Source organism: Lissotriton vulgaris, chromosome 9 (assembly GCF_964263255.1).
Source record: "Lissotriton vulgaris chromosome 9, aLisVul1.2, whole genome shotgun sequence".
Taxonomy (NCBI): Eukaryota; Metazoa; Chordata; class Amphibia; order Caudata; family Salamandridae; genus Lissotriton; species Lissotriton vulgaris.
In genome coordinates, this window is record NC_141697.1 from 107,716,635 (window position 1) to 107,734,330 (window position 17,696).

Consider the following 17,696-nt stretch of genomic DNA (forward strand, 5'->3'; position numbering starts at 1 on the left):
GCCTTGGCGCCTCGTCTGTGCTCTGAGAAATGCTGGCAAGGGGAGGGCGTGAGGTGGAAGGGGAGATTAGTCTGAGGCTTGGGTGCATTTAGAAGGCTCTCATTCGCGAGCAGGTGCAGACTCAGGCACCCGTTCCATCTTTTGGGCAGGGGGGACGGCGTCCACCCGGTAAAAACACAGTAAAATAAGTGGTGAGACGCCGTCCACCCGCGTGGTACCCTGACTCGAGCCCTGACTGCAGTCCTCCTGGTATTGAGTCGAGACGAGGAGCCTGACGAGGAGCCTTGAGAAGTGAACGTCGAGGTCAGGGCAGGTCACGGTAACTACAACACACTGGTAAGTGAAAGCGATCCCGCCACCACCCACAACAACCTCCTAATTATATTTATAGGGGCTGTTGTGTTTTTAATTTTGTCGCTGCAGCCTGCGTTAATTATGTACTTGTGTGTTACACTTAACTTTAGTAGTACTCTACTGACTGCGCGACACCTGGGGGATGGGCCACTGCCGGTAGGGGGTGACTTTGATTCGATCCATAGAGCCCGAGGCGGCGAGGCCTTGCCCTGGTGGCGTACGTTGTTTTTGGTTGGCTACTGGGCTTTTTGTTTCGTTTGTGGCACTGGGACTCCGGCAGCAGACAGTTTAAGCAGGGCTTTAAGTAGGATGAAAAAACTGGGGGGTCTCTCAAAGGGGCGTGGCCAGTGTACTTAGGGGCGTGGCTTTAAAACACTTACTCTAAAAATCTGTGCTTAGCATAATGTGATACCCGACTTGTATTTTGCGGTTCCTGTCATTGCATCCAGATATGTGATACAACAAGTAACATCATACCTACAATAAGTCAGGACTATTGGCTTTGTCAATGGTTATTAGTTGCATAGGATAAATAAGCTGTAACTATGGCTTGTTACATATAATATTGAAAAAGTTTCCAATTAAAGCATTGTTGACCCTACCACAATGTTGCTGCTCTTGCGTTTCAGAAAGAGAAGGGAAATCCAGAAAGAAAATGACTCTTTAACCGCATCGCTGCTGCGGTTATTTTTGCGCTGTGCGGCTGTTTTCTTAAAACCGCGTTACATGACGAGCTCAGCTCGTCATCAGCATCGAAGTGGTTAAAGGATTTCCCTTCCCCCACAACGCTCACCTGACATGATGTCATGCCGTCACTTCTCCACTAGTGAGTAGTGAGAAGTGAGCAGTGTGGGAAGTGCACAACCACGTGCTTACTGTCTCCAAAAGGGTCTTTATCAGGCTGTTTTGCACCCTGCACTTTTTTCCAGACTGCAGTGACAGCAAACTGCTGTCACTGCAGTCCGGAAAAAACAGACCGCCTGTACCAGGGCTCAAAACAGAGCCCGATAGAGACCCGTTTCGAGGTCCCCTGAAAAAAGCTGCCGGTGCTCAGACCCCTTGAGACCCGGCCCACTTAAACTCCTGAGTTTAAGCCTCTGTGGGCCTTTGTGTGCAGTGCAGAGTGCACACCCCCACTTGGTAGGTGGGGGTGGTGGCACTTAGTTTACTAGTGTATGTTACAGACACGCAGGTTCAGGTTTATTTTATTTAATTTTTATTTAATGCATTTTTATGCAGCGCAGACTTTACCCGAAGGTGTCAGAGCGCTGTACAATAGAAGAAGTCGTCGTTCGTGCAGACGCAAGGCTGGTCCCAAGCACTTGCGGAAACACGCAATCCCTGGCTCCCGGTGCTGTTTTCAGACTAAATGCATGCCCGAAAGAGTATGTGCAATCAATGGCCATGACAGCAAGAATAGCGCCCTGAAGACCAGTATCTGGCATGTAAGGGCTGTGACACTGAACCGCTTAAATACGGGGGTGCTTCCAGGAGACTAAAGGACTAACCCTGGGTTGGTAGATGACTGACGTGCTCATCTGGGGCAGGCAATGTCAGTTACCTCTCAGACAAGTGCTTTTGAAAGGGGCACTTGTCTGAGAGGGTTGTTGTTCATGCCAGGCATGCCTGACCCCCGGCTCCCCTGAGCGCAGAACCCACTTCACTTGGCTTCAATTGCTTTACTGACAGCAAACACCCGAAAATCCAGGGGAAAAGAAATTATACGTGAAGGACAAAGCAATTCTTTAAATCAATAAAATCGGAAATCAACGCAATAGGCGCTCCTGTATTTGACCGTACAGGCCCAGTTTTTGGACGTATGTCCCGGTGTTCTGACACCTTTCTCCCAGGGGTGTTACACAGGCCCACGCAGCCCCCGCAGTGCGGGGGGCCCTGGGCTTCAGGGGCCCGCGGGCCCCCTCACTCAGCAAAGCTAGCAACCAAGCGTCTTCGTTGCGCGCATGCCATGGCCTCTTCTTTAATGAAATGGTGCTGTGCGCACGCACTGCCAGCCGGCCTCTTAATTATTGAAATAGTTGGTGCCCATGTGCACGCCCGGGCTCTGGCGTAACAGATGCCACTGCTAACCCAGGACTGGGGCCCACCTCGTGCAGCCCAGATCAGACAGTGGATGAATTTATTGAGGGGCCCCACGCCCCCACATCCAAGGAGTGTGGCTTAGGAGAGGGGGAGGGAGGCTGCCTAGGTTAAGGCAGGCCCAGCCAGGAGCAGCAGGAGCGGTGGCACGTGATCCAAAGGACGCAGTGGGAGTGAGGTATTAAGTTAAGTTTATTTTTAATTTTATTGACATTACTGTGTCGCTCCCCCCTTGCGCCGCCCCACCCCCCAACCCCCCCACCCCCTCTTGCCAGCCGCGACGGGACCCCTGGAACGGAAGGACTCTGAGGCCCAGAGAACTGAAGGATGTAAGGAGAGAAAAAGAGAGACCCCATTTATTTATTATTAACTAAAAACAGGGAGGCAGAAAAAGAATGATGTCACCGGTCACCGCCATGGTCCAAGTCTAGTGCTACGGAGCTCAAGTCAAGTGTAGGTAGCTCTGCGCAGCCCGCATCCGAGGCTGACTGCGCGGCTCACATCCGAGTCTGAAGGTGAAGCACCTGCTGTGGCTCTCAGGGCCGGGCCGATGCTGCACGCACAGTGGCGGCTCCGGCGCTGTGAGGCTCAGGTACGGCTCTGCGGCGGGATTCGGGCATGAGCTGTCTGTGTGATATACAGGCCCAGGGCTAGAAGAGGAAGAGAAGGCGCGCTAGGAATAGACACAAAAAATGCCCGGATTAAAAGTTTAAACACTTCAATTCAGCACAGCAACTTCCCCACCCATTCCTTCCTTCTCATTCTTGGGATTGTATTTAGATGTTGTTACAAGATATAAAAGTTGTGTTAAGTGTGCGTATAGTGGACTTCGACAAGTTTATCACACACATTCTATTTTTCTAACCAATTTTCCTAATGCAAACTTTTAAGAAAATTCTTGCAAAATGTGCGTGGTGAAAAGTAAAACAATTCAAGAGTTTGGGAACTCCACAAAACGTGTAGTCCGACTACCGCTTCTGGAGGAAACCCCTTTTGCACAGGAATTGGGAATACAACGGGACACGGAATATGCCCTAAAGTTGACTCTCAAAATCCTGATAACTGAAAGTGCAACAACAATTACTGAATTAGTAAGACGCTGTAACGCCCTAGGAATACATGTGTACACAGCTGGTGCTACAGGGGATTTACATACCACCTGATAGTTAAGTGGCATAGCAGGGTGCCTTTGGCCCTATTGTGTGAATGCTAATGGGCCCCCAGAACACTGCAGATAGGTGGGAATATCCTTCATTATTCAGGATGCAGTGGGCGCCAACGGCCAATGGCCCTGGTGCCACCGCACCTGCTGCGCCATTGGCAGAATGCTAGCTCATGTGAGAGGCTTATGTCAATCCTGCTCAGACAACCAGCCCCTTTATTCGTGTGGGATAATTCATGTGACATTACATTGCTCACTAGTGCCTGTTTAATTGAAGTGTGTAGTGTAATATCACATGCAACAGTACAGTAAAGTATCACACCTTGGAGAGCAATAGGCCCTACTTATTATCCATGGGGGATATATTTACTCTTACTCTGCCAACTGCTGCCGCCTATACGTAACGAGTAGTTAACAGGTGCAATATACCACACCTGATCTCGCTGCTGAGTGAAGTAGAAACACCTTCATTACTTAGGCACTCTCAACACACAAACATCACAAAGAACACAGGTGACAACACACGAGTGCTATTTCATTCAAAATAAGCATTTACATCTATGTATTGCCTTTGTTAATGTTTATTCTTTATTTTAGTGTCCCCTCCCACGAGTTCTGTCACCTGCTGCACTGGTGCAGCAGGAGCATTGACACCGATGCTCAGTGTGTGATAGTTCACCCTTATTTATTTATTTTCCAACAAAACAGGAGGTGGGTGTGGTAATTTCAGTTCTTACATTAGGTCACCCAGTGTCCTTGGGAGCCGCATCTCTGTTGTAAGAAGAAGGTACGCTGGGAAAACTGATTACAACTTTCTCCTAACAGAATAAACATTAGTGCTGCTGACCTCACGGGAGAGAAATCTTCAGAAACATGCATTTTATAACTGAATGTTTTTTATGGGAAAAAGCCGATTTCAAGGCGGTGAAGACAGTGATCGTAAAACGTGCCGCAGACTCTGAATGGCAGCTTCTTCCACTGAACCCCCTGTGCCAATTAAGGAACCAGAGTCTCCGTAGGGAGTAGGGGGGCATTTAACAGGAATTGAGCCTGACAGCTGTGCACGAATCTAAAAACTGCCACTGATAAAACACAGCTCAACAATGGGCGTTTTCTCCTCCGCGAAGTGCAATCATTGGCACTGGCGGACTCGAAGGAGGTCCATCATAGATTCATGGATTCGGGATAAGTCGTGAGGGGGTGACACCACGAGTTACCCGCACTGGGTGTCACCAACGCTAGTGACACCGCTGATAGGAGGGAAATAGTGAACTGTAGGGTACAGGAGGGCCACACAACCATAGGGTACAAGAAGGGAGACAGGGCCGAGGGGAGCACAGATAGACAGACAGCCATAACAGGTCCCAGGACCGATCGGTGCAGGACAACAAGAGGACTGAAAGGTCCAGAGGCCCAAAGAAGCTCATGGTGCTGGGAGAGAGAGAGAACCGAAAGTCGCAAGGGCCCCGAGAACCAAAGAGTGCAGGGGCCAAGAGAACTGAAGGGCCCAGTGGTGAGTAGAACCGATGGGTGGAGGGGCCCAGAGAACCGAAGGGTGCACGGGTCGGGGAACTGAAGGGTAGAGGGGTTTAGAAAACTTCAAAGAGAGCAAATGGAACCAAAAATTGTAGAGGGGGAAAGGTGAAAGCTGCATAGGCCCACTGTACTAAAGGGAGTGGGGCGACAGAGAAAGAGAGGGACTGAAAATCCGAAGGCTCAAGTAAGAGAACTGGAAGATGCAGAGGGAGGGGGTGAGAGAACCCAAGGGCAAGGGTGGAGGGGCCTAGCATACCAGAGGATGCAAGGAAAGAGAGAGTGAGATGAATGGGCCGTGGGCACAGAGAAACAGAGAGTGCAGGAGGGAGACTGAAATGGAGGCCCCAGGGAGAGAGGCCCAAAGGGTCCCAAGAAGGAAGGTGAAGGGCCCAGGGCTAGGAGAACTGAACGGCCCAGAGACCCAGAGCATCCCATGGTGCAGGAAGAGGTACAAGGACGCTGAGAATAGAAGGTTACAGAGGCCAGGAGAATCCAAGGGTGTAGAGGGGCACAGAGAACTGAAGCATAAAGGGCGAAGAGAAGCGAATAGCGCAGAGAAAAGCACAGGGAGGAAACAGTACAAAAGAGGGCAGAGGGTAAGGACAAGGGAACAAAGGGTGTGCGGAACAAGAGTTCTGAATCATGAAAGGGCACAGAGACTGTTGGTTTGTTTCCAGTTCAAACATGTCTGACTGCCGTCCACTTTTCCTCGTAATGACAGACTCACATGGATTCAGTTATCAGCCAGGGGGTAATGCCGAAAACACTCACGCACCTCTGGCGTGGACAGATGCAGATTGTTCAGCATAGGCTAGTGAACTCCGAGCACGAACGAGTGCGCTCTTAACAGCTGCTTGCACACAAGGATCTGAAATGAACCCATTTTTCTGACACTATACTGAGCGGAATGTGTGGAACACAAAATGAAGAAAGGCTGAGATAAATCACCTCCATGATATCTTCAGACCCTGAGAATAAATCCAGATTCGAGCTCAGCTAACCGGTTTTACTGCAGAACAGAGGCGAGCTGCAACTCCAAACACTTGTACACGTTTGCAACTTAAGTAATGTTCTCGCTGCCGTGCTTTGAATGTGCTGTGTAGAGGTTGAGTGCTGTTGGATGGGAACACTGAAAGAAATTCAAATGTACTACAACGAGTTAATCTGCAATTGTAAAGGTTGGTTGGGAGCTGGGTATTGGGAAATTGGCATTTATTGATCAAATCACTCCAAGGTTTGTGGCAAATATTTATTGCTTTTGAGCATCAGTAAAAAGAGTTTACAACTGAGCTGTAAAGTGAGTGTGTGCTTTTAATTGTAAGTGTGTGTATATATATAGCCTTTACTACCCCTGACCAGGTATGGAAGGGACTGTTATGTTAAACAAAATATGCATTAATAGTACACTGTTAGCTCGGAATCTTGCGTACCCCAAACACATGATGCATATAACTTATAAGGGAACGATTTTCAGTATGTGTAGCTGACTTCCTTATGTATTTATATCTGTATTGCTGCACTAAGCACAATACATAGATAGTTCAGTGTGCAACTGACTGTATGTTAGGCTGCATGTCACACACATATTTTACAGCATTTTAGTTTTAGAAACACGTGCACCTATGCTCGGAGCAGTGGGCGGCATGACCTTGGGTATACTGAATAAGCAGCTACCTTTGTTGTTGAGGGATATCGCTTTAAAAATTTATTCAACAAAAGCAGGGACTGTGGGGCGTGTTTAACGACGTCCACGTACAAGCCCCAAAATGACTAGTAAGCAAAGAGAGTACGAAGTTCCTCTGTGTGTGGTTGGTAGAGGACCAAGATGGGGCAAAGCATAGTGAGTCCAACGGGACCACTCCGTGTTTGCAGGGACAAGGGAGGGGGGATTCCCTTATCATAACTAGGGCTCTCACACACCCAGCAAGCTAGGTGTCATGCTTCATCATATGAGCCTGCCCCTCGTCAGGTCGGCGCTGCAATACCTGACGGGCACCCAAACCGTTGGCTCCTTGTCGGGGATCTTTTGTTCCTGCCGGTGTCGGTGGCAGGGTAGGTCTTAAGGCAAGAAGCGTTAACTCGCCGGACCCAACTATTGTCCTTTTTCATACCGCCGACTCACTGTAGCGAGTATATCTCACATACAGACCAGGTCAACTACCTGGGTTCTGGGTACGTATAATTTTACTTACCTCTTTATTGTAGATAGCGTTTTATTCAATCTTGAGGAAGTGCCCTGATCCATACGACAATAATGGCACGAAACATGTTGATCACTTGAGAGCTGGACATACACTACTAGATACATCATTACTAGTCCTGTGCCCCTCTCACTCTTTTAACTAGGCAGTTTACCACTCCCAATAAAATTGTTTTAGGACTAACACCCACTGCACCCACCGGCAGGAACAAAAGATCCCCGACAAAGAGCCCCGGTTTGGGTGCCCTTCAGGTATTGCAGCACCGACCTGATGAGGGGCAGGCTCATATGATGAAGCATGACACCTAGCTTCTGGATGTGTCAGAGCCCTAGTTATGATAAGGGAATCCCCCCTCCCTTGTCCCTGCACACACGGAGTGGACCCGTTGGACTCACTATGCTTTGCCCCCTCTTGGTCCTCTACCAACCATACATCTCTTTAATAATGTAATAACTGCACTTTCACAATTGCTTTCTTAACCTTCCTGCTTTCTCAAATTTGCTTGAAAATGCACCATTTGTCCACTCTTTTTTCACAATTTTCTCGGGTGACAACCCCCGAACCCCATGTAGGTTGTTCGGACTCACTCACTCGCCACAGTGCAGTACAACATTAATTTTACGCCCCATGACTTTCAAATGTCACCAGCGCCACTGGTTACTACTTAAATTTCCCTTGCCAGTTTCAGACTACCTTTAAATGTAGAGAGTTGATGATGCATTCATTGTTCATAAACCACTTGGACACCTGCACCCCGCGAGTGCCACTTTTTGCACACTCTTATGCTCAGGCGGGTCTCAGCATAGGGGCACAATGCACAAAGGCGCAGCCAGAGCTGCGTGGGTGGGTTTTCTGTAGTCCTAAATTTACTGTTTAAGGCATACAAAGGCTCCTCCACAGAGAGGTAGCAGGTACCACCGGAGGGGCTGGAGTTATGCCGAGTGTGACATATAAACTTTGCCAGTGGCGTGTCCGACCATGAGTGTGCAGACAACAACGTGTATTTGAAAAGCACACTTTCACCCAATTGTATCTTTGCACTGAATAAAAGATGTTTATCATTACCCAACTCAATGGGACTCATTTTATCAACCTCAGAAGGATAAAAGGCCCGCTGGAATTTGAACCTGTGAACACAAGAACACAGGCCCCTACAGTGGATGTATTAATCCACTAAGCCACTCGGCTTCAGTTAGTTAAGGGGGCACAGGCATGGACTAGGGTGTAAACAAGGAACCAACAGGGCCATGCACATTTGCGTAGTGGGTAGAAAAGGGGTGGGAAAGGACCAACGCACAATGCACAAAGCCTTACCACTGACACTGCGCATGTGTAGGGTCTGGGGCAGTCGGGCAACTAGAGACAAATTTTGGGGGGCTGATTCTTCCAGCCATATGCAGAATGGCTCCAAGAAGGAGTGAAAACACAACAAAAGCCTCATTAACAAGTAAATGGCCTTTTAAAGACCTGTGAAGTACTCGGGTGCGGCTGCAATTCAAGGGTTGCCAGCCGGCGAAGCTGTCTCAGCCGGGCTGACACACACGCCGGGGGCAGGGGGTGACTAAAGCAAGGTGAGCCCAATTGGTGCTGCACGCCTGGTCTGGGGACTCACTCAGCCGGGAGCCTGCCAATCTACTCATTCTGGAGATTTTTTGGGCATAGTCCGGAATATTTCTGTGAAACCACAAAAAACAAATACATCGGTTCAATCTCACCAGTGAAATGTAAACCTCGCAGACGTAATCTATACCTTGTTAATGGAGACCTTCGGGAATATATTGTGGGCGGACATTGTCCGTTCATTGCCGGGGGGGCTGTGTGGGCGTCCAAAGAGGTAGGGGGGAAGTATCTGGGTGCCTGGTGAAATTTCATTGATATTCCTTCAACACAGCTTATATAAGCAGTTACTAACTTAGATTGAGTTACAACAAATTTAATATGTGTATATTAAACATAAAAGTGACTCCTACTTAACAGAAAATATAAAGGAGACAATTGGTATATAGTTGCGACCTCCTTGGCTGAGGAGTGAGTGGGGTAAAATTAAACTTACATTTCCACCGTCCGGGTCCAGCATATTCTCTGCTCCTGACCCTGGCAGTAACATGAACCAAAATCAGGCAGTCAGAGTCCCTTCAATAAAGCAATCATAGTACTCCAAGCAGCATTTTGATTGTTGCAGATGCCGCCAAGCCAGCGGCTTATAGAGAGGCCATGTTCTACATGCTGCCTTGCAGCATGCATGGAGCAGGACAGAGTGTGCATGACTAGTTTGGGTAGCCCCAGGGGGCTGAAAAAACAGTCTTTGCACATTAAGTAGTGCTCAGGCACACCGCTCCTCCCCTTCCTTTTGCAGAGCCCACTCCGCCCACCCATCCTCAAGCAAAAAAACATAAATTGATAATAAAACAAAGCTATTACCATTTTATGTTTCTGCTTCTAGAACTGTGTGAAAGCAGTAAGGCAACACTACTCCTCCCTAGTAGAGGAGCTCCCTCTGTTAAAGTAAGCATACATTTTCATCAGGACTGATACACAAAACCTTTGATATGATTATATGTAGAATGTTTCTGCAAAATACCTGGTTTACTCTTGAGTTACATGTATAAGTTGTCTTACTCCTAACGTACTCCATGTGTGTGAAAGTCAAGAGTAACTTAGTTCTTTATTTTTTGAGCTTGTGCTCATATTAAAGAAAGTTGATTTTTTACAAGTCTTTTCAATAAGTACAATGAAGTAGAGCTGACTGTATTTATAATGTATAGTTGGTTAGTTAAAGACAGCTGACAACAAAACTTTAGGACATTCTCTGCTACTTGCCAAATGATAATACGGTCAAATTTGAGAAACATTGATTTGTCTAATTGTTGATTTGTGTTTTATCGTTAATAGGAACATGCAAACAATATTATAAAGGGTAAAAAGAAATCAAATAGAATGTTCCTTTTCTCAAACCCTACATTTATGCCGAAATTAAAACAAGAATTAAATAGGAGGATGACAATATTCAATGAAAATGATGTGAGTAAAGTATTATCTTTATCAACCACACTTTGTAATTGAATTATTATATGAAACAACGTCGCTAATACCAATACTATAATATTTTGTATTGCAGGCAAGAAGTGTAACGGAACAAATAAAGAAAGTTCTAAATTTTTCAATAATTAGCCGAAACACATCACTCATGATTGATGTGTTATTACCAGAGGTGAGAGTTTTCGGTAATGAAATGATCACTGCTTTTCTAAATTGTGAATTTAATAAACGAAATAAATAATTTAAAAGTGTGTTTAAAACTTATTTGTGGTTAAGTATAAGAAATATAAGTAAATGCATATAAAATGCAAATAAAAAGTAGTTACATTGTTAGCCCACATAAATGACAAATCTGAGGTGAAGAAGTTGATTTTAAGATGGGAAACGTTAGATTTTATAGCACCTCATGAAATGCAGACGTGTGAATTAAATAACGCATTAACATGTGGATTGAATTGCACCTTCATAAGCATTGTGCAAATTGTTTATATTTTTATTTACTGACAGAAATGTCATAAAATCTACATAAGAAAGTAAGATTAATACAATGAGAAGATATGAACGACTGAAGATGATATAATGGAGAACGAGACCGCCCGCCATAAAGGCGGGGATCCAGTTGGGGGAATTAGGATGTGCCCGCCGCAGTGGCGGGCACACCCTTCAATTGTGCCCGCCGCAGTGGCGGGCACACCCTTCAATTTTAGCATTGTGGCGAGAGGCCTAGCCTGCTCGGGAAGAAGGGGCAGAACTTTACGCAACATGCGAAGCAGCATCATGCACGTGGACGTGATCTTGTTCACGTGCATGTCCAGCTGCAAATAGGGCCAAATATAACCACCAGGTTGCGAGCCGACTCGGCGGCTGACACAGTCTCGGGTAACAACGGGGGCCAGAAGTTCGCTGGGAGAACACGAGGAACCCGGTCCGAGGAGCAGTACAGTACCTCAGTCTTGGTACTGTTAAACTGCAACGAGTTAGAACTGAGCCAGTCAGCTGTGGCTGACATGTATCGATGGAAAGTCTCCAGTGGGACCGCGTTCTTCCCTTCCAGCAAAAAGACCAACTGGGTATCAATCACATAATTAAATGCCGAGATACCAAATGATTTAATTAGTTGGACCAGAGGGCGGAGGTAAAGGTTAAAGAGTATAGGGCTGATGGCCGAGCCCTGTGGCACCCCATGCCCCACTCTCCGCACCTCCGAGCTGAAAGGTGGTAACGCCACCACCTGATGCCGGTTGTCCCTTGCACTTGCCGTGACACCACACTCCTCCAGCCTCCTGATAAGGGTAGGATGGCTGACCGTTTCGAACGCGGCCAACATGTCGAGCAGCACCAAAAAGGCTGCCCGACCACTGTCGACGCGCGACCGCAAGTTGTCAAGCACGGTCACCAGCGCGGATTCCGTCCCATGTGCTGGGCGAAAGCCAAACTGTGCCTCATCAAACCAGATGTTTTCTTCCAGGAAGGCAGACAAGGAGCGGGTCACTAACTTCTCCATGATCTTAATGGGGAAGGGAAGAAAGGAAATGGGTCGGTAATTAGACAAGCTGGCGGGGTCCAAGGTGGATTTCTTAAGGAGAGGTGATACCACTGCCAGTTTCCAGCACTCCGGGAACGTTGCAGTATCAAACGACTATAGACAGATGGAGTACAAGGGCTGGAAAAGTTCGTCCTGAAACACCTTCCAAAATTTAGGAGGGAGTGGATCAAGCGGGGAGCCAGATGACACCGTCTGTGCCAGACTACAGAACTCCTCAAAGTAGGGGATGGGAAAGCAGCTCAGCTGGGGTCGACTGGACACAACGTCCGGAGCTCCCAAGCTGAGAGCAAGACCCCTCAGCTGGGATCGACTGGACGAGTCCGCCGGAGATACCAAACTGAGGGCATGACCACTCAGCTGGGGTCGACTGGACGACACATCCGGATCTCCCAAACTGAGGGCAGGGCCACTCAGCCGGGGTCGACGGGGCGGTACGTCCAGAGCTCACAAACTGAGGGCAGGGCCACCCGGCTGGGGTCGACTGGGAGGCAAGTCTGGAGCTCCCAAACCGAGAGCAGGACCACACAGCTGGGGTCGACTGGGCGAGCCGTCCGGAGCTCCCGAACCGGGGGAGGAAGGTACTGGGCTCAGTAAACCTTCCAAGATCTTAACGATCTTCTCCTCGAAGGCGCAGGCCAGGGAGTCGCACAAGACCTGCGACGCAGGAACATTATTGACCGTGCATGAAGGATGAGTCAGGTCCCTAACAATTTTAAACAGTGCTTGCAACTTGTTGGAAGCCTGATTCAAGGTGGCTTCCAGATAGGACGCCTTAGCCACCTTAATCTGTGTCTTATATTCCTGCAGGGACTGCCTAAAGATAGCCTTCGCCGAGTCAGAATACTGCTTCCTCCACGTCCTTTCGGCGCATTTGCAGCTAAGGTTTAACTGCCGCAGGGCGTTTGTATACCAGGGGCTCGACCGATTCAGCCTGCCCCTTGACCTACGGAGTGGCGCTACCTTGTCCAAAGAGTTCGAGATGGACTGACACAAGGTGGTATAGCTCTCTTCCACTGAGTCACTCAAACTGAAGTTGCCCAGTAGTAGTCTGGGCAGAGGCGAGGCTTTTAGGAGTCGAGACCAAGGTCTGCCCAACTTAGCCTGTCTAGATCCAGCTTCCACCGAGGAGTGATCCCCCAAATAGAGGGAGAAAGCAACCATCGAGTGATCCATCCAGTATTGACACAAGATGTCATCCACCGACACAAGTTGGGTGTCTGCGAAAACTAGGTCCAGAACGTGGCCCTTCCGATGTGTGGCTGACCGGACCAGCTGTTGCAGCTGGATGTCATTGCAGGCTTGGGACAGAGTGGAAAGCGCACTGTCCAGCGGGCCACCCGACCACAGGTTAAAATCCCCTAAGACCACTAGCTTAGAGGGGGTGTTAGAGAGGTCGTAAATTAGGTCAATGAAGTCATGGAGGGAAGGTACATTGCCAGGCGGACGGTAGCACAAAACGCCCGAGCAAAAAGTCTTCTCGTGATTTTTAAGAGAAAACCCCATCAATTCAAAGCCCGACACCTCTCTAATCTTAAGCTGGGAGAGAGCTAGCGTGTCTCAATAAATTAATCCAATCCCACCACCCCGGTTCTTCACACGAGGGGTATGGTTGATTTTAAACCCTGGAGGCTAGGCCAAAAACCCAGTTCAACCTCACAGTCCTCCCGCGTCCAGGTTTCCGTTAGAACCTGAACATCGAGCCCCGCGGACTCGATGAGGAAGGCGATGTCCGTGTGGTGCTTACAAAGGGACCGGACATTAAGCAGCCCATAGGAGATGTGACAAGACATCTGAGAGGTGAATCTACATCTGAGATTGCTTTTTATGCATGTATGCTGTCATTGAGCATGGGGCTGTGAAAAAATGCCTTGAAATTTAAGAGGGATAAAACACATCTTCTGACTTAGAACCTTTGTCAATAACTGAAAATAGTAATTGATGCGCTTCTACTTTGAAATGGGCTTCTACACTGGCACCTAATCTGATATAGCACTGTCTTTCTTCATTAAATTTTAGTTGACTTTCTAAAAGCAAGTAAATTTAAATTTAGTGTCCTGTTTTTTCTTTTTGGCTTGCAAACCTGGGTATGAAACATAGTGCTACCATTCTTTCTCGGGTAAACTAATGCAATGCACTACATTTGGCTTCTTTCTTAAATGTTTGGCCCTGTTTGCAACATGTTCAGAAAAAGGCAGTTAAGATTCCACTTGCTGTAAATTGACACAACACGGTCGCCCAGACATAGTCCACAGTTTACACTGTCCAGCATTAACTAAGATAAAATCCAAACCAATCTTTAATATCGGCTGATGCCCTGTTACTGGATGTTCCTCAAATTAAGTTTGCGCGTAAGGGAAGGAGATCATTAGCTTTTCAGAACCAACGAGGTATGTAAGACCATTGCACCTGCAGGTTGAGCACAATAACCTACAAATATTTAAGTTTCCGAAAACTGGTATGTTCAAAAAAGTAGTTGTGTCTATAGTCCAAGGCATTCTTTATTGTATATATTTTGTACAAATAGTTTTTCTCTACTAAAAGGCACAAGCATCTTTCTGAAAAATGTCAAAGTAAAGATTATATACTTTTATTTGTGACTATTGACAGGTAATTAGTACTAAATTGATGCAAAGAGTTTACATTTATATGTAATATTTTGCAAATATTTATTTAAAACAATTTTTATAAGGTTTACTTACCTGTTCCCAACCTAAAACCCAGGGATGCTAATTTGCATTAGCTATCCGGCAAATGCCAAGTCACTCCTTTGAATTTGAAAAGTGTGAAAACTTCTCACAGTGCAGTAAAAACGGACTTGCATGACCTTTTGTGATTGCTGACAATTTTGTTGGTATTATGTTTACAATGGCATAATAAAGTTTAATACAGCTTAAATAAAGGCTTCCCCAAAGTCATTATTGGATAATGGAAGCTTCAAATGCCATATTGTTAGTAATCATGCTATATTTGTGGCCATTTATATCATATTTATGACTAATCTTGGAATAATAATGTCTATGACTGACATGTTGTGAAGGATGTTATCATTATGATGGACATACATTGAAAAGTTGTGTACCTGACAAAACAGTGGGCTTCCTTGAATAAAGTAGTCATCTTGAGCATTATTGAATAAAAATCTGGCATGTGAAAAACTAAACCTGGTCAGGCCAAGCAGAAAGTTTTAATGAGATTAGTTCGCATTATGAGAATCACAAGCGGGCAAATAGGGGTTATACTTGAAAAATGTTTCTGAATTAAAAATGTAGTTTACTTTTATGCCAAAACATTATTTAATTTGAGTGTGTTTAACCGTTATAAGATGTTCATATTAAAAAAGAAATATAATGCATTGTTATTGAAAGGGATGAAACTATGAGTTGGTGTTTAGCCATCTTCTGTGATCAGGTGGCCAATATGAATATTTGGGCACGTGGTGCATGAAAATGTGGTTATACACTTATACGGGTATTGGGAAAGTTTCCAAAAACATAAATGTGCACAAATTATTTACCCCTTCTCTTTACAAGACATACCTTAGAATTTGTGATTATTATGATAACTGCCAATAATTCATTACATGTCACCTAAATAGCATTTCATCTAAAACATATATCATTGCATAAAATATTATAAATTAAAATGTGCTATTTAACAGTGTATGCACATTAACCTGAAAGTATGTAGGGTTCGATTATTTAGCCAACGATGGTAAAACATTGAAAATTAAAATAACCAGGCATTTTCCATTCAGAAACACAAAAGGCAAACGGATGTCCTTGTATGTTTAAATTGGGTGTAATCAGACAACTTGTAACAGGTTCAAAACTTTAGGTAGGAAGGGTAATACTAAATATAGAAATGATGAAAGACACCAAAAGATAAGCAATATTTAAAATCTGAAATAGTTGTACATTTAAATGTGTCTTTTCGTATAACATGAAATAAAAATGTTTGCAAGAAAAGAATAAAAATTAAGAAGCTTATCTTATTAGAAAAAGCTAATTTGCAACATTTATTTTGCATGAAAGTTTTGAAAACAGAAAATAAGTGTACACACTTAACACCTGCTTCTTAATACATCTTAAAAATGTATAGTTCTGAAAAATAAAATAAAATAGGAAAGTAATTATTGTATGGAATGTTTATATGGTATGATTACTTTCCATGTAAGCTTTAAAGCTAAAAGTATGTTGCTTTAAAAGTCAATTTTTTCTCTTTGCAGATGACAATCAAAATTCTACAAAAACATGAAGATTTAAATAGATATGAAGCAGAACTTGTACTGATGAGAGGGGACTTCCTAGACTCTTATGCGGATGAAGTAGATGATGTTGAGACATTTGAAAAATTGAAAATGGGCGCACTGAAATACATTTTTTGAATGATTGTCTTGTTTATTAAAGTGAATAATTTAATTGTAATTTTTTGACAAATTGAGTAAATTATTACATGTAACTTTAATAAAAATTTTTTTTTAAATATTTATTGACTAAAATACAATATGTATAACTGTTTACTGAGGTTCAATTATAAATAAAAGCTTAAAAAGTTGAGTTCTTTTTAGTAATGAGATAAAAATACTATGAAGATATTGTCTGTGATGCCTATTGTGATTATGCTTCATTTCAACATAGAATATTTATAAACAATTGAAACAAAGAACTTGTAACCATAAACAATAAGAATTGTATTGAACATCATTTTTGATTTGATGAACATAGAAATTAAAATGAATACCAGATTGTGCAATGTTATCATTAGGATTCTACATCAACTACAATTTCATATTATTACTAATTGAAAATACTATTAATTTAGAATGCACTGAATTGCTGTGTATATTTGTTCAAAAAAGCTGGCAAATAAAGCTAATGTCTGTCAAAATTAAGAAGAACAACAAATCTAGTGGACTTTATGGAAATAAACAGTGCAGTGTAAAAAAATAACCTGCGATTTATCTTCAGGAGTTTTACATCTTTTGCATTACATATACCCAAAGTCTTACCATATCGGTTACTGTTGGGTGTACTACTCTATACGTTAAACATGACTCACAGTTAAGATGAGCCTGTGCTCCTATTTTCAATACGATGAAATTGATTGATTTTATTTTGACATATTTAACCTTACTTCTAAGCCCCTAGTGTTGTGCACAAATTGTACACAAGGCCTTCAAGTTAAATGTCACTGTTGGACTGCAGCACTGTGTTTCCCATCCACTAAACTTAAGGTTTAAAAAAGAAAATGTGTGACTACCTGTAGAAAAGTGCAATAGAAAATATTATGGCTGGGGAGCCTTACCAAATAATGTTATATTTATATCCAAAAGATGGTCCTTGAATTCACAGTAATACTTATTTTTCTCGGTCCTATGAAGTGAGTGGCTAGAAGAAATAAGGCTTAACTAGAGGAACATGTAATTAACACACTTTCCAAGAAATCCAGCATCAATCTATATACAGTAAGCTTAATGTTATCTTAATGTAGCGACCAAAAATAACAGAATTGCATGTTTATAATAAGAGTTATAGATTTTTAAAGGAACAAAAAATCAGTGCTGAAAAAGAAAGTGACAAAATAGCATTGAAGTCAATTGCAAAATCCACTAGTGACAATAGGTCACTTGCAGGTCGAGACTGCAGCGGCTCCTCCAGCAGAGTGAAACAGAGTGACCACACTGCTGTTTGAGCAGCGCAAAAAAAAAAAAAAAAGAAAAAACTCAATGTTATTATCAGTTATTTTTCAGTGTGAACTCAGA

The 17,696-nt window shown here is 44.4% G+C and overlaps 1 protein-coding gene across 1 annotated transcript; it reads left to right on the forward strand.

Moving 5' to 3' along the window:
- Positions 1 to 10,287: 10,287 nt before the first annotated feature.
- Positions 10,288 to 16,818, forward strand: LOC147689685 (uncharacterized). Its single transcript, XM_086936578.1, has 3 exons — positions 10,288 to 10,371; positions 10,469 to 10,561; positions 16,161 to 16,818. The coding sequence occupies exons 1-3, from the start codon at positions 10,288 to 10,290 to the stop codon at positions 16,317 to 16,319; spliced, it is 336 nt and encodes a 111-aa protein (XP_086792704.1). The 3' UTR covers positions 16,320 to 16,818.
- Positions 16,819 to 17,696: the final 878 nt, after the last annotated feature.

Coding starts and splice junctions, on each gene's coding strand:
- LOC147689685 (XM_086936578.1), top strand. CDS start 10,288: ATGTTCCTTTTCTCAAACCCTACATTTATGCCGAAATTAAAACAAGAA. Junction 10,372..10,468: donor CAATATTCAATGAAAATGAT/GTGAGTAAAGTA, acceptor TTTGTATTGCAG/GCAAGAAGTGTAACGGAACA. Junction 10,562..16,160: donor TTGATGTGTTATTACCAGAG/GTGAGAGTTTTC, acceptor TTCTCTTTGCAG/ATGACAATCAAAATTCTACA.